This window comes from Eubalaena glacialis, chromosome 15 (assembly GCF_028564815.1).
Source record: "Eubalaena glacialis isolate mEubGla1 chromosome 15, mEubGla1.1.hap2.+ XY, whole genome shotgun sequence".
Lineage (NCBI taxonomy): Eukaryota > Metazoa > Chordata > Mammalia > Artiodactyla > Balaenidae > Eubalaena > Eubalaena glacialis.
In genome coordinates this window covers 77,118,494-77,143,029 of record NC_083730.1, presented here as the reverse complement: position 1 = coordinate 77,143,029, position 24,536 = coordinate 77,118,494, and the positions used below count along the sequence as shown (strand labels likewise).

Sequence of the window (24,536 nt, the reverse complement as noted above, 5' to 3'; positions counted from 1 at the left end):
CAGAAACCATGAAGGCCCGACTAGGTAGGGGGCAGGGGGAGACCTTTGGAGAGTTAATTCCTTTCCAGCAGTGGCTCCAGGTGAGCCCTTCTCTTCCCTCGTTCCCACACTGGGTTTTCGGGGTGAGCGGGCCCAAGGCCTTGACCCCTAGGGCCTGAGAGAGCGGGCCTGACTCGGCCACAGTTGAGGCCTGCAAGCTTACAGTAACGGTGTCTGAGGAAGGTAGAGAAACACGGTGGAGGGGAGACCTTTGCCGGGTGGGGCGAGGCGATGCCCTCACCCCCAAGGGGTCTTAGAGAGGGGTGTGGGCTTCACCTCACAGTATTTACATATGATACAGGACGGGATGGTTCCAGGGGCTCGGCCTGGCCTACGCAGCCCTGTCCTCTCCAGGGCTGGAGGGAGTTGGCCAGGGGCCCGCACCCACATAGACATTTTGTTCTCAGCTGGTGGGGGGGGGCACCTGGCCCCTTGCCCCCTGCGGCCTGGGGCTTCACATTCACAAACCTAGAAATAGTTTTAAAAAACGGTTTCTTTAAAAAAAAAAAAAAAAAAAAAAAAAAGTAAAGAGAAAAAGAGGGAAAATCGGAATAAAAAACCAGGGTTGTGGCTGCGGCCTGTAACGGGCCCCCTCCGCCCTCACTCTAGCTATGCACAAATACAAAAGCCTTCTCGGGAGTCCTAGGGGGGCGCGGCAAGGAGAGCGGGGTGCAGACCCGACAGGGGAGGGGAGAACCAGGGGCGGTGGGGGGCAACTGGCTAATCCAAAATAAATAAAAGCGGGCAGGGCAGGACAGGGGAGGCTGGGGAAGAGGGGGAGGTTAGTAGGGGAGCCAGACGATGGATGTCCGGCGGGGGCGGGCAGCAGGGCAGGGGCCGGGGGCCGGGGCCCGGGGCGGGGGAGGGGGGGACAGGCAGTCGCGTCCGAGTCGCTGCGGGGGAGGGGAAGGCGGCTGCGGCTGAGGTGTCCCCGCCCCCTTGCTGGCTCACTCGTGGTCCTCAGTCAGCTGCAGGCCGGGGCGCTGGAACACAGCGGCAGGTTATGGGCGTGCTGCCCCCGCACCTCTCTGCGGCCCACAGAACACAGGTGTCCTCCTGCAGGCCTCTTCCCCTAATCCCCTCCTAGGCAAGCTTTGTTCGTACACTTCGCATTTTCTGTTCCGTTTGGAACCCTCTTTCCCATAGATTTTTGAATGGCTGGATTTGTTCAAACCTTCTCAGAGATGCCCTCTGAACCCCTAAAGTAGGTAAACCCCTCACACACAGTTTGGAATGATCTCACTTGCTCACTTGATTTTTGTCTGTAAAGTGAGAGAGGGGCCTTGTTTGTCTTCTACATCCCCCTTTTCTGGAATAGTGCTCAATAAATAGTTGTTTGAATGAATGAATGAATGAACAAAGGAAATGTCACTGGGTCACATAGTGCCCCACCATACACAGCATGATGACTGTGTGTGCAGGGTCCTCCCGTCCCCTCACTCTCTGTATACGCATATACGTTGATGGTATCCTGTTTTACCAGCTGAGTAATACTCCACTGTATGCATGCAGTTTGTTTAACTGCTCTCCTGTTGATGGGCATTTCAGTTATTTGTAGTTTTAAAAATAAATGCCTAGATGTGGAATTGTTGTGTTAAGGGCATGAATGTTTAGTCTGGATAAACCCGCCCTTTGGAAAACCTGGGCCAATTTGCAGATTGTCCTCCCCCCTCATCATTGCTGGGCATCATCAATCTTAAAAAATCTTCGGGGACTTCCCTGGTGGCGCAGTGGTTAAGAATCCGCCTGCCAAGGCAGGGGACAGGGGTTCGAGCCCTGGTCCGGGAAGATCCCACGTGCTGCAGAGCAACTAAGCCCGTGCGCCACAACTACTGAGCCTGCGCTCTAGAGCCCGCGAGCCACAACTACTGAGCTCGCGTGCTGCAACTACTGAAGCCCGAGCTCCTAGAGCCTGTGCTCTGCAACAAGAGAAGCCACCCCAATGAGAAGCCCCCACACCGCAACGAAGAGCAGCCCCTGCTCGCTGCAACTAGAGAAAGCCCGCGCGCAGCAACGAAGACCCAACGCAGCCAAAAATTAAAAAAAAAAAGGGTGCTGAAAAAAAAAAAATCTTCGCCTGAGAGGCAGCACGTGCTGCCTTATTGTTGTTATCATTTACATTCTTTATGGAGCAGTCTGAGCCGCTTCTCCTGTTCTTTGACCACTGCTGGGATGAAGGTCTGTCTCCTCGCTGGGCTGTGGGTTCCGTGAAGGCAGGGACGGGGGCCGTGTCCCAGACTAGGCTGCCCAGTACTCGCCTTCCCAGTGCCACCCCCACCCCAAGGCCCCTGCCCGCCTCCTCACCTCCTGCCACCTGCCTCCTGCTTCAGTGGTACCCATTGGTGAAAGCTGTGGCAATCAAGGGGCCCTGGAAAGAAAAGAATTTGACTCCTAGATTCCTGGGGGCAGCAGAGAAAGCCCAGGGGCTCCTTCTGTCTCTCACAGGAGCCCCAGGTGAGGCACAGACCTTCTCTAGCCCTGCCCGTATCTCCCCCACTAAAAGATTCTCCAGGGTAGGGCCTGGGAATCTGCATTAACCAGTACCCTGGTTAAAAGTAGGGCACCCCTGAGCTAGAATCTAGCCTCCAGGCAGGCAGAGATGGTGAGTCTCATTTGCACAGTATCCCCAGAGCACATCTAATGCCTGGCATACAGAAGGAGATCATTAAATGTCCACTGAATGACTGAATGATAACCCTCACTGTTCCTTGGTTGGTGACACTCTCTCCATCCGTCATCTCTTGCCTCCCTTCTGCCCCCACAGACAGACAAGGCCTCTCCCTCCTTCAACTTCAGGGTCCTCCACGTCCGGCCACTCACCCCAAGACTGTGGCCGAAGCCAGTGCTGGGGGCGGGGCTGGCAGCGCTGATGTAACTGCTGACCCCCGAGTCCTGGTTGGCTGCCCCATAGAGCTCGGCCATGGGGCCCGGGCTGGTGGTCCCCAGGAAGCCCCCTGTGCGGCTGGGAGTTGAACCTGGAGGGGGAGCCATCGTCCAGGGGTGAGAGCCTGGCAACCCAGAAAGAAGACGGTGATAGCCCCGGCGCCCGCTGTGACCCCCCAGCACCCCCTCCAATCTGTTCCACCCAGCCTGACCTTGGCCCCTCCCCCCCGCCTCACCCCCACAACCCAGAGAGGCATGTGGGATGCCGCCCGGAAATCCCCCAGAGTCCATCCATGCCCCCCCCAAGCCCCAGCCCGGGCCCCCATCATCTCTTGTCTGACCACTCAGCAGCCTCTTCACTGACCTCCCCTCCCCTCTGGAGCCCCTTCACACCTGTCCCCACCCTGCAGCTGCGTGCATTTTCTAAAATGGACATCACTCTGCTGCTTAAAATGTTCAGTGTCTCCCCAGGACCCGGTTCCTCCCACCTCCTCCCCACTCCCCACTCCTGCACTCCACCCATGCTAACTGGCCTCCAAGCCTTTGCACCTGCTCTTCCCTCTGTTGGGAATACTTTTCTTCCTGTTTGCCTTCAAATGGGAAGTTAAGAGGTGCAACCTCCTGGAAGCCTTCCCGAGAGGCCTGTGAGCTCCTCTGACAGCTGACATACCCCAGCAGGCAGTGCCATCCTTCGGTGTGACTGCCTTTTTAATACCTGATGCCCCACCAGCCTGTAAGCTCTGGAGGGCAGAGACCACGTCGGTCTCCTTCCTGGCCGGCCTGCCAGGTGCTCAGTTCATATTCGCTGAGTGAATGAATAAGTGAGTCCCTCTGAAAAGGGGTGGCAGTGGCCGCCTCCCCTCCCCTCTAGAATTCGCTGCCCCCTGTCCCCCTCCCTCGCTTCCTGCACCCCAGAAGCCCTCACCTGTCCCTCGAACCACAGCCGCTGCTGCCGCTGCCGCTGCCATGGGTCCGTAAGCGGTGAGAGGAATGGCTGGAAGGAAAGGTATGGGCGCTTTAGCGTGGTGGCTGAGGGGCAGAGGGGGATGAGGGCAGAGCCTCTCCAGCCTTACCCCACCTCGGAGGGGTCAGTGCAGCCCTGGGGTCAGGCAGAAAGACTCCCTTGGAGAAAGGGAGGCGAGAGGATGGCCTCCCAGGGATCCTCAGCTTCTCCCCTGGACTTGACGGACACACTTGAACAACCAAACCTCATAGCGGGTGCGGGTGGTGCACCCCCCCCCCCGAGCTGCTCTGAGCGTCGCCTGCAGCTGCCCCCTTCTCCAGGGAGGGCCCTTGGCTGAACGGGGGCTACTTAGCCCAGGGGTACACAGAGATTATGTCCCTCTTCCCAACCCCAGTCAACTGGAGCCAGTGACTGACTGACACGGGTACCAAAAGCCAGGCTGTCGCCTCAAGGGACCGACCAGGAGGTGCATTAATCCCCCCCGCACCCCCCGGTGGGATCCGGCTGAAGCTAGACTCCAGTCCAGGCCACAAGCCCATTTCGCTCCTTCTGCTGCCTGGCCGGCTCCCTTCGCTCCCCTCCTCCCGTGAGCATGTCCTCGATACATCGTGTGCACGCAGTTCCCTGCTTCAGGGGCCCCTGACCACCACCCAGGCAGAAATGACCACTCCTTCCTCCAAGTCTCCTCATCCCCTTTTCTCTGACCCCCTCTTCAGACACAGGGATCTGGCTATTCCCTGGTTTGCTGTCTACCCCACCCCCCCACCTCCGCAGCGCCTAGCACCCTGCCTTGTATACAGTTGGTATTTAATAAGTGTCAGCTGAAGGAACAGTACTAGGAGGGACCTCTGCTTAAATAATTGGTCGGGTGAGCCTGGAGCTCCCTCGGGCCTGGGGGTGAGCGCCCCCTGCCGCTTGGCTCTGCCACTGCAGCCCTTGAGAGGCTACAATCCCAACCAGAGCCAGGGTCTGGGGAGTTTGCATGTGCCCTCTCCCATCCCAAGATGTGCCCCTGGGGGCTGTTTTGGTGACCCTGGCCCTGAACTGGACCTGACACTAGGGACCCTGAAAAACAACCCTGAAAGTCCTTGGCTAGGCCATTGGGCCAGGGGATTAAAGTTTAGGATAGCATTCCTGCACCGCTGGGAGACAACTTGCCTAAGGTCTTCATAGAGTTGGCACCTTCTCACTCAGACGTCACCTCCTCTGAGAAGCCTTCCCTGACCACCCCTGCTGAGGCAGCCCCTCACCCCTGTCACTAACACTTTAGCACATCTCCCTGTTTTATTTTCCTTGTGGAACTTCTCACCTTGAGAAAGTATCTGATACTTGTTTATTTACTTGTTTATTCATGTCTCCCTCCACTAGACTATCAGCTCCAGGAGGGCAGGGGTCTCGTCTGTCTCTTTCCCTGCTGAATCCCCACTGCCTGGAACAGCATTTGGCCCAAAAAATATTGATTAAATGCACGAAGGAAACACCCTCGTCTCTTGAAGGCGAGGGAAAAGTCTGGACCCCAGACCTCCAAGAACTGCTTAGCCTTGAACCCACGTCCTCCCTGGCCAAAATGTCTGCAGAGGGGATATTTCTTCCCTCGGTTCTTTAAGGGCAGGGCTGGGCTCTGAGGTCTGGTCTGGGGCCCAGTTAGGCATTTCCTCAAAGCAAATGCAGCATGCTCTTATCACAGCAGTAAAGCATTACTCATTTGTATAATAAGTATTTCTCTCTCTCTCTAGAGCACAAGTTCTGCAGATCAGAGCTTGGGTGTCTGGTCCCTGCTTTGCCTCCAGGGCTTGGCAGTGTCTCACACAGTAGGTCCTCAACACAAGAGTTCTGAAATGAGTAGGAAAGACCCCTTTTCGCTCCCCCACTCACTCTGCTCAGGGAAGAGCCTCTATCACCCCCACCACCAGGACTCCCTCCCCTTCCTTCACCCCAGGTTCCTCTTTCCCCTCTCCCATTTTGGGGCCCCCCTGAGCATCCCTTGGAAGGAAGGTCTCATCTAAAGCAGCATCCACGCTCACGTCCTCCACACACGGCTAGGTTCGGGGGGAGTCTGGGGACGGGGTGGGGGGAGAAGCAGGTTGAACAGAGAAACCCCTTGCAGCCCACCTCATCTGCACCCACACCGCCCCACCCCTTGCCCTTGGCCTGGGTCTCAGCCCTGGCCCCAGCTCCAGAGCTGAGCTGACCGGCCCAAGTAAAAACTCCAGCTTGAGAAATGGCTCAGGATGGCCAAGCACATCACCTACTTGCCCAGAAGTTGCAAACGGGCTGGATTCGGCCCTCAAATATGTTGCATTTGGCCTGCAGTGGTTTAAAAATTTGAAATTGGTTGCCAACATTTGAAAATAACTGAAAAATTCATTTGAAAGTGAAAGCTGGGTTTTGGGCTTCTCCTGGAAAATAAGATCTGTAAGTTGTGGGTCTGCATCCCCTCCCGGCAGGGTTGGCTGGCACTGAGTGGAGCCGTGCCCACTGCCATGTCCTGACGTCCCCACCCGGCCCACTTTGCTCTGAGTTTGAGACCCTGGCTGGTTCACCACTGGCTCCCAGCGCCTACAAGGTGCTTGGCATACGGGAGGCGTTAGATAAATATTTGTCAAATGGATGAATGAGTGACTTCGCCTCCATCTGCTGGGCTTGGCCCTATGCCCCACCCTTAAGGGCCATGCAGCTACACAGACTGGCCAGTGCCCGAGTCTGCTGCATCCTCATAGACTGGAGGGCAGGAGAAAAGGGTCCCACTAGCTTTCCCTGGGAAGGTCCCTGGGTCATTCTCTTTCTCCCCATGTGGCCTGTGAGGTGTACGAAATCCGAGCGACTGACCTGTAAGCTCGGGGAGGACTGGGGCGCTCGGGAGAGGGGTCCGCTCTACACGGAATTCTAAAATGAAACGTAAAACAGCTTAGGAAGATGCAGGGAGGCCTCTTGGGCATGGCCCAGGGAGGACAAATGCACCCACAGGGACACTGGGTGGGGGGACAGGCCATGCACAGGACCCGAGAGCTGGGGATGGGGAGAGCACGGTCCCCAGCAGGCAAGGGTGGGGAAGGAGACACAGTCACAGAGAAGGGAGACAGAGTGGGCAGAGTTGCCACCTATACCCTGGGCACCGGGCGATGCTGGAGCTTCTGTTCCCGCTGTTTTTCTTAAAAGTCTTGAAATAGCACTAAAATATCTCCCAGAATCCATCTTTCCTCCTATTTTCTTTGGGGGGCGGGGAGGAGCTGGGAAGGTAGCGTTGATGGGAAGCGATGACCCTAGAGCAGCTCTGCCACTTTCTAGCTGAGTCATCTTTGCAGTCACTTTTCCCTTCTGAGCCCATTTCCTCACCTAGAAGATGGAGACCACCATGCCTTCCCCCAGAGATTACTGTCAGGACTAGACAACAACATGTGTATAGAGAATTCCAAGCTGGACTGCCCAAGGTGCAAGTGCTTAGGGGACCTCTAGAAAAATAAGACCAGAAAACAAACAAACAAAAGCCTTGCAAAAATATGAAATTTGATATTAAAAAAAACATTGAATAGTCATCATGGGAAAGCTCAGAACTTTGTTGGGCTTCTCGCCACTTATGAGAAGGCCTAGTGTTGTTTTTATTTTGAATTACAAATGAGGGTGGTGATCATCTTGCTTTTAAATTGTTTTTCAGCATTCAGGGTCTCCAAAGGTCTTGTCTGCCTTGAAAGGGGCTCAGCGTAGCACATGGTCATTATCGGTGAGTCCGTAAGGACTCAACCAATGTTGGCCCTCAGGGAGGTTGCCCCCACAAGCCCAATGCCCTTTTGGTGGAAGTGGCAACCCCGGAGGCGGGTAGGGAGGAGAGAAAGGCAAGAGGCGGGCAGAGATCAGCCTGGGAGGGAGGGGTGCCATGCAGGGCCACACGGGGAGCCCCCCCCAGCTTCTGGGGAGGGGAGGGGGGGATGGGTGGGGAGAGGCGCTCCTTCCTCAGACATGCCCTTCCTTCCAAGCCTCCAGCAGGCAGACCTCCCCCATGCCATGCACCCCCAGACACCGCCCGTGAGGAGTCAGATTGCCCGGGAACCAGGGACATGCTGGCAGCAGAGGGACACTGGGCAGAACTTACCGGGGAACTGGTAGGTGTAGCCAGGGGCGAGGCCTGTATAACTCCGGCTGGCGTAGGTCGTGGCTTGGAAACCAGGGTAACCTGATAGGGCAAGGGGACCAGTGTCAGATGCCTTACCTACAGCTCAGCGGGGAAGGATGTGAGCCTCTCATTTCCCTCCCCACCTTGTATCATGAATAATAATCAGTCATATTTACCATATACCTTCTGCATGCCAAGCCCTGTGCAAAGCCTGTTGCACACTTTACTCTCTCCTTAAACCTCATAAGAATCCCAAGAGGTACTATTAGGAGCCCCATTTTACAGATAGAGAAACTAAGGCTCAGAGAGGTGACACTTATTAGCTGAGAATAATCCAAACTCTTATCAAGGCCCTTCATGCTCTGGCTCCTGCCTCCATCCTGTCCTCATATACACCCTGTCCCTCTCTCACTTTGCTCCAGCCACATTGGCCTCCCTGCTGTTTCTCAAATTCACCAAGCTCTTTCCCACCCCAGGGCCTTTGCACATGATGATTCCTCTGCCTGGAACACTCTTCCCCGGGTTTTCACATAACTATGTCCTTCTCATTGTGCAAGACGCAGCTCAAATGTCACCTCCTCAGAGAGGTCATCACACAAGAGACCTCCCTTTCATCAGTTACAGTATTCATCATGTCACCCTCCCTGGTTTTTCCCTTTCAATATTTATCATGTCACTCTGGTTTTTCCCTTTCATAGCACTGATGACCAGTATCTGAACTTATCCCAGGATTTCTTTAAGTGCTGATTTTCTGTCTTCCCCATCTTTTATTTCTGTCTCTCCAAAACACCAACACGGTGCCTGCTACTTAGTATACATATATTATAATAGATATTTGCAGCTTTGAAAGAAAGATCACCTAGTGAGTAATAATGGTGTAATTGGGATTCAAATTCAGATCTGACTGGCTCCAAGTCTCTTAACCACAATTCTCACTACTGGTTAGAGGTTTTCTTTTCCGCCCCCCCCCCACTTTTTAAATGGGGTGAAACCAGCTAATGAATTGCTTTGAAAAGAAAATTTTCTCAATATTCCACAGGAGGCTAAAGAGACAGAACAACTAAATTCAATACTTTATTCTAGCCTGGAACTTGTTCTGGAGGACAAAATAGTTATAAAGAACATTACGGGATCAACCGATAAAATCAGAAAATAGATAATAGATTAGATTAAAATATTGTATCAGTATAAATGTATGAATTGATAATTATAATGTGGTTTCATGAAAGAACATCCCTAATCTTGGGAAACACACAGTGAATTATCTAAGGGTAAAGGGCCATAATGCATGTAATTTACCCTCAAATGATTCAGGGAAAAATCACAAGTGTACTGTGTGTGTGTGTGTGTGTACACACATACACATACAGAGAAAATGATAAAAGCAAAATGGGTATGATATAAACGATAGGTGAATATGGTAAAGGGTATATGGATGGTCTTTGTACTACTTTATTTTTCCAACTCTTCTGAAAATTTGAAATTACTTCCAAATAAAAAGTTAAAACAAAAAACTTCAGGAGAAGACAATGCTCCACTTGGCGGGTACATTCCTCACCCCCTCTATCTGTGATCCCACTCCTGACCCTCTAGCCCATGCTATACCCCCTCCTCTGAGTCCCCAGAGCACCCGTCCCCCATCCCCAGCATAAAGACCCCCTTGTACTGTTCTCTTTCTGTGTATATACATCTTGTCTCTCCAGGGAGACTGTGACCTTCCTGGGGGCCCAGCTCAGACTTTTCACCCTCGGTCGTGGGTCCCAAGCACTGCTGATTCGTGCTCAACTTGCAAGGCTCACGGTAACCTTGACCTCCTCCAGGGAGTCTCCCTGACCCCCAGGTGGATTTAAGTGCCTCCTTGGGCCTCCCACAGCCTCCAATCACTGTGGTGACACTGCCCATTCACTTCTGTCTCCCACTTGATGGGAACCCCCACGAAGGCAGGTCCTCTCTCTCAGAAGCTGCTCAATAAATATTAGTTGAATGAACAAGAAGAAGCAGCCTTCTTTCTACCTTCCCAGAGGCCTTTGCGTCTGTAAATGCTGTTCCATCTGCCTGACCACTTTTTCCCTCCCCTGCTCCCCGCCCTCCCGTAACTAGCTCCTACTCAACCCACAGACTCAGCTTAAATGTGACTTCCTTCTTAGCTTCTCCAAATCTTGGTCAACTTTGCTATGACCATGCTCCCTTGGCATCCTATAATTCTCATCCTAAAGCTATTTATTTATGTTCTTACTTATTTTTTTCCCCTGCCAGACCATAAAGCTCCAAGGAAAGTCACTGTTGTAATTCCTGGCATAGGGCCTGGCATTTATAGTTGCTCAATAACTGTTTACTGGACAGATGGGTGGACAAATAGAATGGACGGATGGACGGAAGGACCAATTAATGAGGAGCAGCTGGACCATTCTTTTGGTTACCACCAGAGGGCAGCACCCTACAACCAAATCGGCCTACCTTCATTAGGACGGGCAGACCTGAGGTCCTCGGTCCACACTCCTACCCAACCACTCAGACAGGAGGGCAGACCACCGAGGAGATGCAACACCCATGCAGCCCCTGGTAGCCCCGGGAGCAGTTTCAGGCAGGAAGAAGCCGCAGATGCAGGCCTAGCACATACCCAGCATGCCGATGCCCAGCATGAAGGCGTCCATTCCATAGGGCATGACTCGAGACCTCCCCCGGGCCGAGCCAGTCGGTGACATCACCTCTTTTGGCTGAGCTTTCTTACATTCCACCTGCAATGAGACCTGGCAGTCATTCCCTCCTATAGACGCAGGTCACCCTCCTATTCCCTGGCAGGCCTCTTTATTGTTAATTTCATGGTTACCATTTCTGGAGGGATCACAGAGTGCTAGAGATCAGCTTTGCAAGCAGTAGTTCATCGAATGCTTACACCAACCCTATGATGGAGGTACTGCTGCCACTCTCATTTTACAGATGAGGAAACTGAGGCTCAGAGAGGGGAAGTCATCTGCCCAATGACTAGACTAGTAAGCGGCCGAGTAAGGATTTCAACCCGGGTCCCTCTGAGCCCACCAGCCATGCTTTCTCACAGCTGTGGGCCACTGTCTTCCTGTCCAGATTTACAGGGGGTGGGAGAATTGGCTCTGCCCCACTGACTGTGAGGCCCCTCTACCTGCCTGCAGAACCTCCAAGCAGCCCTGGCTGGCTCAGCCTGGAGCCCTAGTCTCCCTCTGCACCTCCACCCCATCCAATCCCGGCTCACCATTTTGTTGTTGATTTCGTGGAAGTGGATTTCACACACTTTCTCCACGATGTCCTCGCTCTCAAACGTGACAAAGCCGAACCCTAGAGGGCAAAGGCAGGCTCAGAACCGGGCTCATGGTCAAAACCCAGCCCCAAGTCATACCAATAACACCACTCCCCCCCTCACAGGCAAGTGTCTAAGCGTTAACAAGAAGCTTTGTTCCCAGCCTAGCAACCTCTCAACTACCCGATGAGACAGGGTTTCAACTCCCAAATCACAGATGTGAAAACCAAGGCTCAGCGAAGTGACTTGCCCAAGACCACGTAGCAAGTTAGAAAGAGGCAGAGCTATGATGCAAACAACATTCAACATGCCTTTTCTCTTCCTCAGATGCTTTCCAAGGAGGGGAAAAGAGCACACACAAATACTTTAAAAAATGCACACGAACGTGTACAAATATATTTTTGTACACAATTACACAGATATATGGTACACCTAGGTACCCATATATCACAGAGACACTCCCCAGTGCTCACAAATGCATAAAGGCCCCTGTGTACATGTACAGTTACTCTGACACGCTAGATCTACAAAACTATTCAGACACAGACACCCTCACATGCACAGACAAAAAAACACACACACACACCAGCACATACCCCACTCCCCAAACAGGCTAAAAGGCCCAAAGCTCTGAAGGCACTGGAGAAACAACCCCGCCTCCTCCTGGGTGTGCCCCAGGGGCTGGAATGGGATTTCTCAGAAGGCAAGGCCCTTGGGAGAAAAACAACCAGGCAGTGTACACCCGGTGGCCCAGAAGCTCACAGGTTCAGGGGCAAGGGTCCTGGGGGCTGGGCTCAGCCGATGGGTGGGGCGAGGGGGCAGTGGCAGGAGCAGACTGCCCGGGGCTGTGGAGTCAGCCTGACCTGGGGGTGGCCCGGTCTAAGCTCTGGTTACCAGGGACAAGGTAAGCCCAGGCAGACACCGGCTGGGCAGACACCGGCTGGGGCGGGGGTGGAGGGCTCAGCTGCAAGGGGAGGAGAGGTCTGCTCCTCTGCTCCTCTCGGGTGTCTGCAATTCGGCAAGTTTCTAGCACAGGAAACGGCGGGACAAAAGCCTTCTGTAAGGCCAGGCCCCGGAGAGGATGCAGATCCTCCGGGATAGGATGTCAGGAGGCGAGATGAAAGGGCAGCTGTGACCTGTAGCCCCCTGGCTGACCACAGGCCCCCAGCCTGGCCTGGGAAGGGGGAGGGGGCCAAACTCACCTCGGTGCCGGTTGGTGGTTTTGTCAAACATCAGCATGGCATCGTCCACCTGAAACAGAGCTACCGTGGATGACCCACAAGACACAGGGGCCTCCACCACAACCCAGGAGCAAGGGCTCCGACACCCGTTCCCCTCTTGCCCAGTCCAGGCTTTATCTTAAACCTGCTCCCTGGGTAGGGGACAACTTTCCATCTGCAACCCCAACTGGGTGCCACAGCACTACCATTCAACCCCCAAAATCTCAACGGGCCAGCCTGAACATATTAAGCACCAAATATATGCTTGGCACTTTGCCCCACCATCCTCTCCTCCATATTCCTTGCATGGTAAGATCCTCATTTTGTAGATAAGGAAATGGGCTCAGAGACATGAAGTCTCCTACACAAGGTCACCCAGCAAATCCCAGATCAAACCTGGGAGGAGGAGGCATAGAATGGGTGCTAGAGGGGAAAATATAGTAGTAAGATATGAGGTGGGGAAGTGAAAACCTCTTTCCTTTTTGCAAAAGGCCAGGAGGACAGCAGCCACTCCATCCAGACCCAACTCCCCTCTCATGGTACGGATCTTTTCCTCTAATTGAGGTTTCCTTTTGCTAGAGGCTGTAATTAAAGCAAGTAGAGTTCAGTGCCTGGGCTTCTTGCCTCCCACTGACTGGGGGAGGGGAAAGGGGTGGAGGAAGGAGGAGGGTCTACATTATCCCCCATCCCTTGGACTCCAGTCTTCTCTTCTTGCTACTCCCTCAAGGCATCCTCTTGGATACATGGACAGCCAAAGTCCTTCGCTTCCCTTCTGCAGTCCCAGCTTCCCTTTGCCTACATCTGCTGCTTCCCTCCTTGCCCTCTTAATTCTTCAGCCAGTGTCAGCTGTCTCATGGGGTTAAGCTAAGGTCTGATTCATCCTCGGTGGAAATCAAGGGCTGCCTCTGATACTGCCTCTCCCCCCTCCACATCCCACTCCAGCTGCTGACCCTCCCCCAAATGGTCAGACACCCAAGGGATAAAGGAAAACTTCCTGAGGCCTTGGGGCACAGCCTCTTCCCCACTCTCCTTTGCTCTCTTTCCAGGCCGTCATCTGCCTTGTTAAAGTGGAAAGGGCAGCCCCTGAACTGGGTGGTCCTCCAGTTCTTCTTAGGCACCAAGCGGCACTGGGCCCCTGACTTTCCCCTGGGAGAACCAGGACACACATACCCCCCACCCCACCTCCACTGAGCCAGGAGGCAGCTGGATCCCTGGAGAGTCTCAGGGGGAAATTACATCTCCCTTCCCAAGAAGCCTCCTGCCCCAGGGCCCTGCAGCACAGTGCCACCCTAACTCCCATGCTATGGACCCATTCTGAGCCCACATCCCAAATTAGCTAGACCATCCAAACTGGATGGACAATGCATGTTTAGCACAGGGAAAAGAGAAACCCGGAAAGGAGGCTTGTGATAGAAGCACAAGCTTTGAGTAGGACAGGCTGGAATTGGAAAGTAAGCTTGGCAAGCAGCTTTATGTCTCTATGATTCAAGTTCTTCATCTGTAAAATGGGTATAAACAGTGTCTTATAGGGAGGAGTTAAATGAGATAGTGCATGTAACACTCTTAACTCACAGTACCTGGGATACAGTAAGTGCTTAATGAATAACAGCCATTATTATTATTATTATTATTACTTTTATTATAGAGGGGCTTACCCACAGTCACATGGGGGAGGGTGGCAAAGCTAGAGACAGAACAGCTGGACACCACTGGCTTTGAAGGTTCCATGAAGACAGTGCCTGTGTCAGTTATGACCATGACCACCCTACTGAGCACCTGGACTTGTGCTACTGTGATTATTTTTTGAACGAATGAGTAGATGAACCAGCCACACCCTCCTCCCCCATCCTGCAGCTTTGAGTTCCTGCCGGACCCATAACTGATTCAGCCCAAATCCACAGCCCTTCCTCCACCCAACCTTCCCACTCTACCAGCCCTGGCCCCCCAGACCCTTCAACCTGGGCCTTGGCTGGACAGACCCAGACTGGGGCACCGGGGTTGAGGCCAGGGCACAGAGCAAGGAAAGTGGCTGGGGGTCCAGAGGACCCCTACCAGTGTCCCCCTCCTGGGGCCAGCTGAGGGGAGAGAGGCTCCCAGCCCAGTGTCCTTAATAGGCTTTGGTCTCCATGGGAACCCAGGGGCAGGGGGGCTCGGGCGGGGGGAGGGGAGACGGCCGAGGCCTGCTGACCAGTGGGAGCCGCCAAGTTCGGCGGCCGCTAAGCCTGAGTGGCAGCCATGGCGGCTGACCATTGTTCCCCCCTCGGCGGCGGCCCCTCGATCCGGGCGGGAGGCCCCCCGCCGCGGGGCCCTTGGCATTCCCGGCTGTCCCCCTCGCTCCCTGGCAGCCTATTCTCCAGCTCCCCCTGGCCTCCCCGGGCCGGTTTCACATGCCAACGCCGATTTAGGCCCGAACAAAAGACGCGGCCGCTGACGGCTTCTCCTGGGGCCCGGTTGCCATGGCAACGCCGGCCCCGGGGGCAGGCGGCCTCCAATCACAGCTGCTGGATCAGATTAGTGCGAGCTCTAATGCTCGGCGCTCAGACACAAAGACACCCCACCGGAGCCGAGCGGGGCCTGCTGCTTCCCAGGAGCGCCCTTCCCTCTGGGGCCCAGGCGGCCGACCTGCCCTGGGTCCTGTGCCCGGGTCCCCGCTGAGGCGCCTGAGCCTAGGCCTCTGGCCCTCGCATCGCCAGCATCCGCTGGCCAGGGGACCTCCCACCCTCTCCCCCTCTACCCTAAAGACGGAGGGGTGGGGCTGGAAACCCACCCAGTCCCCAGCTCACATCCCATTCCCAAGCCACGTTCTCCTGTGCCCTTTGCCTAACAGGGAACTGAAAGAGCCTTGACGGGAAAGTGAGATCCAGCCTGCAGCCTGTCTCACGTTAGAAAAGACCAGGGACCCCAGCACTCAGCACAGCAGCCCTACTTCAGCCCCAAACTTAAAACTTGGTCCCCTCCTAGCCATCTCTCCATGGGACCTTGATGTTCACATTGCTCCCCTTTCTGGGGACACCCTATTGTCTGATGTCACCACATCTGCTTCTGCATGGACTAAATGGCCCAGAAATGTAAGCTCCATGCACCTCAGAGCTAAGAAGCAGTCCTCCGGGACTGATCAGGAATTTGGGGTGGTCTCTTCAGCCCCTCCGCAATAGCTAAGAGATCGGCACCCTCCCCCTCAGCTCCCACCTGTGCAAGGAGGGTCCTGGGTACAACTGGGAGTCATATTTATTGCTTCCTTATCATCCTCACCAGGAAGGAGTGGGGGAAGGTACAACCGCCCGTGGACTGGACAGGTGCAAACTCCCAGGAGGCCAAGGGGTGACTGGATTGAACTGGCTTCGGGAGCACAGCCTCCCTCAGGAGAATGAAGATAAGCAGGAGAAGGGCAACAACAGGGACAGCTACTGTGTGGCTTCTCTCCCTGGGGACGTGTCCAGAGTCCGAAGCCCACAGATAGGCCAGGATCCTGAACGGTGGGTTGGCCCAGTCTCACCCACAAAAGGACCCAGCCCCCTTTTCAACTCTTGCAGGAATTGGAATGACCTGGCTGGACTCCACTTGCTACTGACCAAAATTCTACAAGCCTTTCATACCCCCCAGCCAGCACCCCCAGTTTTGACCCACCTTCCCGAACTGCTCAAAATACTGCTTCACGTCTTCCACCGTGGTGTTTACTGATAGCCCCCCAACAAAGATCTTCTTCGTTCGAGTCACCATCTGTTAGGGGAGGGAATGAGAAAGTGGGCATCTGAGTCCTGTGGCCTACCGCCACCAGCAGGGGCTCCAGCCCTCCTGCCAGGGCGCCAGCTGACAAGCTCTCTGTGGCCCCAGCTACTCAGAAGCTCCCCCTCCCCCCGAGCTCCCCCTTGGACCCCTGCCTCTAGGCCTGTAACGGGCAGCTGTGTACCCCACACCCTGGCTGGCTCGCTTCCTGGGGTCTGTGTAAGGAAGGGGGTGGCTTAGAGACCCGGACCTACAGCCTACCTCAAAGACCCCACCAGCCCCTCCTGGGAGAGGCCAAGGCCCATCCCAGGGTCCCCCTGAACTCAACACCGACATTTTCCTCATCAACCTCCTCCCAACCCAACCTCTGGCTGCCCCGTGGCCCCAACCCTGTTTTAGGAAGAACACATGGTCCTAATTACCCCAGGAGCGCATGGCTAATCCATGGCAATTCCCAGCCCCATCCTAACACTAAAGCACCTTCTGTCACCAAACTGCTTAATGGAATTAACCCAATTCCGACCATGTGCTCCCTGGTGCGGCTTCCTTCAAATACCTGCTTCATAATTGCTTTCAGGCCCTCTGCTGGACTCTCCCAGTGATGCCCTTTTCCTGTCTCCTAAAACCTGCCTCTCTCCCTTTGCTGTGGCAGGAGCTGGGCGCCATGACTCAAAATCTTAAAGCATCCTAGTTCCCACCAACCCCTTGCAAAGGGGGAATTGAGATCTTCTGGAGAGGGACCTAGTCCCAGGACACATGATAAATCAGCAGTCTCAGGGGTCTTGATCTCTGTACTGTAGTCAGCCTTCCGCCTGTCTCCTGTTTTCGACTGCTTAAAAATTAAGATGTGGCTAGTTGCCCTGGGCCCTGGAATAGGCCCCTGTCCTGCACCAAAAGTTTTGAGTTCTGTATAGCTCAACTGCTCAGAAATCTGTTTTCCATACACCCAGAAAAACTCGCCACAGCACCAGGGAAAAAGAATACTTGGGAGGGCAGCCACAGTCACCCAACTTGAAAGATAACAGGTGACAGACATCATGGTCCCTTCCCACTCTGCAAGCCCAACACACCTCACCCCAGAGGCGGGGGGTGGTAATTGGGGGGTCAGAGGTAGCTCCCTGGCCTGACTTTAGCTCAGCCTCAGAGGGTAAGTCTGGGCTGTGTTTGACCCCCCAGAGGTGCTGGGCACAGAGGCTGTGATCTCCAGAGTCAGAATTAGACCCAGGGTCCAAAGTGTACTGGCTTCAAATACAGGGCAATGAATCACCTGAGGGGTTCCTCCTTCTCTCAACAGATGGAAAAATGCATGGTGTCTGCAATTCACAGAACAAGGACGTGAAGAATCGTCCCTCCTCCCATCCCAGTCCATGCCATTAACACTCCAACCAGAAGCCTCTTCCATAGAAGGGAATGCTGGGAAAATCACTGCCGGTTGTACAGAGCTGCTCCCAGACACACACATACCTACCTTAGGCTGTGCTCGCCGAGGAAAGGCCACCTTGGGATCAATCTGAAAGGGAAGAAAGAGGTAGAGGGGCGTTGGTTATCACACTCAGCCTGAAGATCTGAGGACCTCTCTCATCCCCGGACACAGAGGTGACAGAAACCACCACAGCCTCTGGCAGGAAAATGTAACAGTTAAGCATTTAGGCCCTAGAGCCAGGCTGTTGGGTTCGAATCCCACTTACACTGCTTCCCAGCTGTGAGAGCTTGCACAAATTACTTAACCTCTCTGAGCCTCAGGCTTGAGCTCACCAGCAAAATGGACCAATACTAACATCCACCTCAAAGGGCTGTCTGCAGATTATTTGAGGTAATGCTTACAAAGCACTTGTTGTCTAGCCCTCAGCAAGAACCAGAAAAAAGTAAACAAAGTGTTATTCCTTCCAGCACCAGGTATATCGAGGGCCTTCCTGCCTGACAGATACCTGTCCAGGTGAGGTATGCGATCCAGACTTCGGAAGCCTTGTGAATGGAAACACTCTTTGCCTGAAAAAGGCTTCAAGATAAGAGTTCATAAACCACCAAGGGTAGACTCAATTCTGTTTTCCCAATACCATCGACATCTAACAGCCCTTCTTGAGGCCGCAAACAAACAGTTCCCTGATAATACAGCTCGGCTTGGGGTGAAGCAGAGCGCAGGTTTGGTGACACGCAAGAACACGGGATTTGAACTCAGAAACTTTGGGCCCCTGGCCAAGCCTGTGATCTTGGTAACTTGCCTGATCCCTCTGAGCCTCAGTTCCCCCATCTGCAAAGTGGGGACAATAGCACCCACTTTTCCCAGAGGGAGCTGCAGGGAATCAAATGAGATAATGCAGGTGAAAGCATTCCTTTGTGAACTGCCCTTCATTGCACAAACAAAGGTGCTATTACCAGCAGGCCACCTTTGCCCTTGGCTGTGAACAACCAAAGGGGAAAAGCAAGATGCACCTGGGTACTCCCGGGTACTATATTCGTACTGACAAACAGCAAAAGCCAGAGCACGAGACACTGTGATCAATGCACGATCTATGAGGCCCGGTCATTTCAGAGCTTCTTGCCACTCACATGGGTGGAAACCACTCAGAAGTTCACCAGCCAATCGCAGGGAAGATCTATCTTTCCCCAGAGTTCCTTCCGTTCAAAACTCAGCCTAGTTCTAGGCAACGGGCTCTGGTCCCTCACTGCCCCAATGGCACAAACCAGGGCCAGCCTCCCTGGTTCCCCCTCTGGAATCTACCCACAGAGAAGGAACCTCCAAAATCCACACTGGGCAATGCCTCCTCTCTCCCCAAATGCCAAGGGGCTCCAGGGATAATCACAGCTGCCCATTCTCCTGTCCGAAGGTATGATTTCGTACCTCGATGGACATGTTCGTCCTTCTATTTCTCCTGGAGGCTGCCAGAGCACACCTCAGACAGTCCCCATGTGCAGACACTGATGGGGAGATGGTACCCAAGCTATGTCCTGCAGAGCCACGCACACCCAATCCCTGACACACCCTACCTCCACTCTGACTCACAGCTTATGGGCAACATAAAACCCAACAAGTAAATAAAAGGTGAAAGTCAGAACACAGAATAGACTCCCCACAATAAACCTCCCTTCCCAGGCTGGAGAATGCCAAACACAAAGCCCTTGCCCTTTTCAAGTCCCAAATCTCAGAAGGATGCCCGTCTCATCCTCCTTCCTCACCTCTCTCTTCCCCTTATCCATCTTCCATGCCCCCGCCCTCAGCTCCAGCCCCAGCCCCAAAATCTCTGCTTCCTGAGCGCTGCAGAAGCCATCAGTGCATTCTGAGGACAGGGGATGGTAGGAGAACAGGCAGCTTGATAGCAGATAATCACCCAAAACAATAGGCCACTGTCTCTCCATTCCCAGCTTGGGTCACTCAGTCTGCGCCAAGAAGATCCTTTCAGAGCCGGCAAAGTTGAGGCCTGGCCTCATTTGCTCATTACTGCGAGCAGGAGTGGGAGCCACTGGGCAGAGATAACAGGAGCTGGGGACAGGAGGTAATTTAACAAATTCTTGGGCACAACCAGCTATTGTTGCAGGTAAACAGGAGCCAATGACTGACCCAAGCAGGGAGGCCCAGGGCTGGAGGAGAGTGGGGGAGTGTGGTGAGAGATCGCACTGTCCCGGCCCCCTGGCAGACAGTCACCCCATCACAGAGGAACCCCTCCTCTGCTTTCTCCTCTTCCCTCTCCCCTTGAGCTGGGGCCTGTGCCAGCGCCCCCTGCAGGGCCGAAGACACTGGGGGAGCAGTGAGACAGCAGCAAAATGTTCCCGGAGTTTGAATGCCCAGCAAGCAGCTTCTCCTCAGATCTAGCTGGAAAGGGTTGTCTCCAGGCAAGCTAGCTCCCTTCTCATAAATCCCTTCATGGGCAAAGCAGGTTCACATCTTCCACACAAAGCAAGGAGCTCATTGACCAAAAGTCAGGGGAGGAGGGAGGGAAGGAAGAAGGGAGGGGGATTCAATGATGCTTTGCCATTGGTCTGGAATGGGGTGGGGGGAGCCAAATACTAGTTAGAGTTCGGAGAAGCCACGGGTGGGTCACTGCAGCCCTGACTCACCCAATTTGGGCTAGGGGAGGGACCTAGCCCCACCCCAAGCTCCTCTCTGAGGCATCAAGATTAGTATGTACAGGGAGGGGATGGTAGCTGCGTCTTCCCTCACCGGTACTGGAGGGGTTGGGGGGATGCAACATCTCCTAGCTGGCCTGGGATTTTCCTGCTCCGTCTCCCCTCAACTCTAGTGACAAAGTTTCAGTGTGTGGCAGCCCTTCTACTCAGAAAACTCCCTCCTTCCTTCAGGACCCCATCCAACTGTCCCCTGGGGAGAGGCCTGACCCTCTCCTCCAGCGACCTCCCTCTCCCCAAGGACCCCCGAAGCCCCGAGGGCCACTCACTGTTTTGGAGTCGAGCTCGTGCCGCGATTGCGCCAGTACTTTATCCACCCCCGCCTGGTCCATGAAAGTGACGAAGCCGAAACCCCTGCGCGCGGTAGTGAGGGAGAGGCAGATGGTTACAAGGCAGTGAGTGGCGGCGGAGGGGGGCGAGCCGGGAGCAGGAGGAGGGGGTGAGGGGCTCACCTGGATCTTTTGGTCAGGGGGTCCCGCATCACCAGACACTCCTTCACCTCCCCGAACTGGCCGAAGTATTCGCGCAGCCCTTCTGTAACCACACACCCGCCTTCGGACCAGCCCGCGCCCCGCGCCCTTCCCCCCTTCCCGCGTCCTTTGCCCCCAGTGACCCCGGCTCGGCCCGGCCGCCCCCGCGCCAAGCAGGCTGCACGCTCTCCACCGCTTCCCCCACCCCCGGTCCTCACCCGGCTCCCGTGGAGCCTCCTGGCGCCCACTGGGGGCCCCAGGAAGCCGAGGGCCGAGCTGGGCTGGAGGGCGGACGGCTCCGGCCGGGTTCCCGCCGCTCCGGGAGCCGCCTCACAAAAGTTTGAGCCGCAGGTGCGAGCGGAGTTGGCGCTGCCGCCGGCGGGTCCCGGGGGCTCAGCCCACCCCCCGATGCCCCCTGAACCCCTCATCTCCTCCCCTCCACCCGCTGGGCCGTGCGCGCTAGCCGATCGCCCTGCGCTCTCGGGGTCCACGGGCGGGGCGCGAAACAGGGCGCGGAGGCGCCCGGGGTCAGCGGGGCGCAGGGCCGGGCTGGGGTGTCCGGTTCCGGGGCGCCGGGGGGTCCCGGGTGCCCAGCCGGGCCGGCGGGCGCTCCCGGGCTCGCTCACCCTGCGTAGTCTGCCAACTGAGTCCCCCGATGAACATCTTGCTGCGGGAGGAGGAGAGACACAAAGGGCCCGCGTGAGCGCCGGGCGCCCGGGCGCAGGGGGCGCGGGCCCGGGCCCCGGGGAGGCCCGGCCCGACCCGGATCGGCCATGTTGGCGGGGCCGGGGCGGGCGCGGGCCAGTAAGGCCGGGCCGGGCCGGGCCGGGCCGTACCAGGGGTCGTGCGGCGAGTCCGGGGAGGCGAGGCCGGGCTGGGGCGCGTCAGTCTCCATCGGGAGCCGCGGGCGGCGCGGGCAGCGGAGCGGCGGCGGCGGCGGCGGCGGCAGCGCTCGGCGCGGGGCAGATGAGGAGCGCGGCGAAGGGGGCCGGACGGACAGGCCATGCTGCCCCCTCCCCCGACCCCGCTCGGGCGGGCGGGCGGGGACGGCCGAGGGGAGGGCCCGCCGGGGGCCGACCTGCCGGCTCCTCCCCCCGCCGCCCTGCGAGCATAAATCCCAGCGCTCGCCGGTCCGCCCGGGCGCCCGCGGAGGCGGCGGCGCCGGGACCCCGCTCCCGCCGGGCTCCCGGGTCCCCGAGGGCGAGAGAGACCCCGAATCCCGAGGCGGGCCGGGACCTGGGCGCGGCCGCACCCCCCATCCACCCCGGCACGGGGGCCGGGCCGCGGGAACGCCCTCTCGGAATGAAGCGCTTCCCGGTGCCTTCAAGGTAGCTCGGTTCCGGATCTGGGGCCCCCCAGTCCTCCTTCTCAGGTCCCCGCTATCCAGAATCTAAGAGGTCCCCAATCTCCCTGGGTCGGGAGGGAGATAGACCCCCAATCACCTCACGTTCCAACTGGTGAGGATCCCTCCATTCCCCCAGTCCGAGCAAGAATCACCCTCCGAGCCCCCAGTTTCCGCCGAACCTAATTTAGAGTTCCCCCCTCAGCGGCCCTCAGTCCGCTCCCAGTGTCCCATATCCCCCATATCCAATGCGGGGAACCCTCTCGGTGCCTCGCGTCCCGAGCGGAGAGTCTTCATTCAGCACCGCGGTAGAAATCGTGTCCGTTCCCCTCAACCCTTTCTGAGAATCCCTCTCAGGTCCCCCAAATCCTTTCCATCCTCAGCCGTGGACTCTATAGTCTGTTGAGAACCCCCCTGCCCCGAGCCCGGGTTCTTGGTTTGCCGCTGCCCGCAACCCCCTGCAGTGTGCGGAGTCGCCACCGTTTCCCTCACTCCCAGGCTCCCTCGTGTCAGCCCTACTCGGACTTCTGTCTGGATTCGGGAAAGCAGGTTCCAGAGGCTCACCGCCCAACTCCCCACCGAGGCTGGGGGAAAGGTCAGCGCCTCCAGAGCCTCCCGTTTCCAGGTTAGGAGCCCGATGGCTCAGCTGTGCGCCTTCCCCTCTGAATGACCCCCCCCCCTTTTTTTTTTGCAGAGTTCTAAGCCCCACTCCATCGGATTGGAAGAACCTAGGCTGCCTACCCACTGCGTTTGGAGTTACTTCTCTCGGTCCGTCTCAATTTAGAGTACTCCCATGGAGGCAAACGCCTTCCCGTCTTCCTTCTCCCCACACCCCAATCTTCTGGGTCTCTGAGATCCTCCAGTGCTTTTGCCCCAGGCTCCTGGGGGCCATCTCATCCACCCCTTAAACTCCCTCCTCTAGCCTGGGAACCCCGAGGAAGTCCATGCTGGATCACCTCTGGACCCAGGCCACTCTCCCTATCCGCCACCTCTCCAAATCCATATCCTCTCCTCAATTCCTTGGCTGAAACCAGCCAAGAAAGGGTCAAAGTCAGAGGCTAAGGCAGCCACTCCTCCCCAAATCCCCAACGCTGCTGGGTGTCTCAGTGCCACACAAACCCCTCCCTCCCAACTCACCTCCCACTCCTTCCCCCCCCACTCTTCAATCCACTCTGTGTAACCCAGTGACAATCCCTGATGACAAGCCCCTTGCTCACCTTGACCTCCATCCTCAAGTTAGCCACCTTTTATTAACGTGTGCAGGAGCTCCGGGCAACGTAACCCTGACCTCTGGAAGGATGCCCATCCCCCTCCTCTCAGTATATTTTCCCTGCCCCCACCCCACCCCAGCCACCTCTAGTAGAAGAACAGGAGAGACTCAGGTTAATGGTTTCCTCAGGGACCTTCTGGGAACACTCAGCAGGTATATCCTGCCACTCTGTGTGCATAACACTAGAAACAAACTTGCTTTTTCCTGTTTTTATCATCTGATTGGTCTCACAATTTCTCAGAATCCCCTGGACTGGGGGTGGGGGGCACCCCACACAGGGTATTTCTCACCATCTTAATACAAGCTGGGACATCAGGTGTGTCCTGGGAGAGACACGGATAAGGGTCAGCAAAGAGCACCTCCGGTGTTAGGGAACTGATCACTCCTGGGTCTAAATTTCAGGCTTCCTGTGTGTAAAATGGGGCCAGTGGGGAGGTGCGGGGAGGAGGGAGCCCCAAAGCGCCCATGAGCATCGATTTTGGTGCTGGTGCTCTTGGGAGGGTAGGGAACGGGTAAGGGTCATTTGTGCAGAGCCAGCCAAGCCCAGTGAGTTAGGAACCATTTATTAGCATCCTCATGCAGGACCTCAGAGGAGGAAGTTTCTACTTGTTGTCACTACCTGTCACGTGTGGGGTGAATTTACAGAAGTCCCCTCCCACTGCAGGTTCTCACTGCAGGTTCTCATCCCAGTCTCATTGCTTCCTTCCACTTTGTTCACAGTAGGGGTGAGGAGTCCTTCTAGAGGTAACCCTCACAGGACAATGCAGCTGTAAATGGATGATCCTCGCAGTAAATTGAAGATCTCAGTGGTATTAAGAAAAAACAATCTTTAGAGCAACTGGCCCAAACCCCAGAATTAGGAGATTAGAGGATTCGGTTCCAGCTCTTTCTCTCTTGTATGACACACCCTGAAAATCACTGAGAGAATTAAAGCATAAATTGCTTTATACTTTAAAAAATCCTTTCGAGAAATACAGTGGGCAAATGACATTCCGCCCAAGCACCAAGATGCAACTTGGCACATTCATTCATTCCACAAATATTTATTGAACACTTTCTACCTACCAGACACTGTCTTAGGTGCTATATTCCTACCACCTACCTTGGCGAAACTT

The 24,536-nt window shown here is 55.6% G+C and overlaps 1 protein-coding gene and 1 long non-coding RNA gene across 5 annotated transcripts; one reads left to right on the top strand and one right to left on the bottom strand.

The window, feature by feature from the left end:
• Window positions 1–540: 540 nt before the first annotated feature.
• On the bottom strand, window positions 541–21,758 carry MSI1 (musashi RNA binding protein 1). 4 transcript variants are annotated; one of them, XM_061169544.1, is made up of 15 exons: window positions 21,646–21,758; window positions 21,436–21,476; window positions 20,792–20,873; window positions 20,609–20,693; window positions 17,686–17,727; window positions 16,119–16,211; window positions 12,474–12,522; window positions 11,227–11,309; window positions 10,618–10,735; window positions 7,977–8,057; window positions 6,716–6,772; window positions 3,848–3,916; window positions 2,860–3,047; window positions 2,344–2,407; window positions 541–1,022 (listed from the first exon to the last, which is right to left on the bottom strand). In XM_061169544.1, the coding sequence occupies exons 1-14, from the start codon at window positions 21,702–21,704 to the stop codon at window positions 2,366–2,368; spliced, it is 1,089 nt and encodes a 362-aa protein (XP_061025527.1). In that variant the 5' UTR covers window positions 21,705–21,758; the 3' UTR covers window positions 541–1,022; window positions 2,344–2,365. The 4 variants fall into 4 exon arrangements, with proteins under 4 accessions (XP_061025527.1, XP_061025524.1, XP_061025525.1 ...); XM_061169541.1 differs by having other exon boundaries at window positions 2,860–3,014; XM_061169542.1 differs by lacking the exon at window positions 6,716–6,772.
• A 795-nt stretch (window positions 21,759–22,553) lies between these two features.
• On the top strand, window positions 22,554–23,506 carry LOC133075354 (uncharacterized). The gene is made up of 2 exons (XR_009697352.1): window positions 22,554–22,746; window positions 22,846–23,506. It is a non-coding gene; the product is annotated as an uncharacterized LOC133075354 (long non-coding RNA).
• Window positions 23,507–24,536: the final 1,030 nt, after the last annotated feature.

What these genes read in the sequence shown, in the direction of transcription:
- MSI1 (XM_061169544.1), bottom strand. Translation starts at nt 21,704, where the DNA reads ATGGAGACTGACGCGCCCCAGCCCGGCCTCGCCTCCCCGGACTCGCCG. An exon ending in GACTCGCCGCACGACCCCTG is followed by an intron (nt 21,477 to 21,645) that starts GTACGGCCCGGC and finishes CTCCTCCCGCAG; the next exon opens with CAAGATGTTCATCGGGGGAC. An exon ending in ACGAGCTCGACTCCAAAACA is followed by an intron (nt 17,728 to 20,608) that starts GTGAGTGGCCCT and finishes CTTCCCTTTCAG; the next exon opens with ATTGATCCCAAGGTGGCCTT.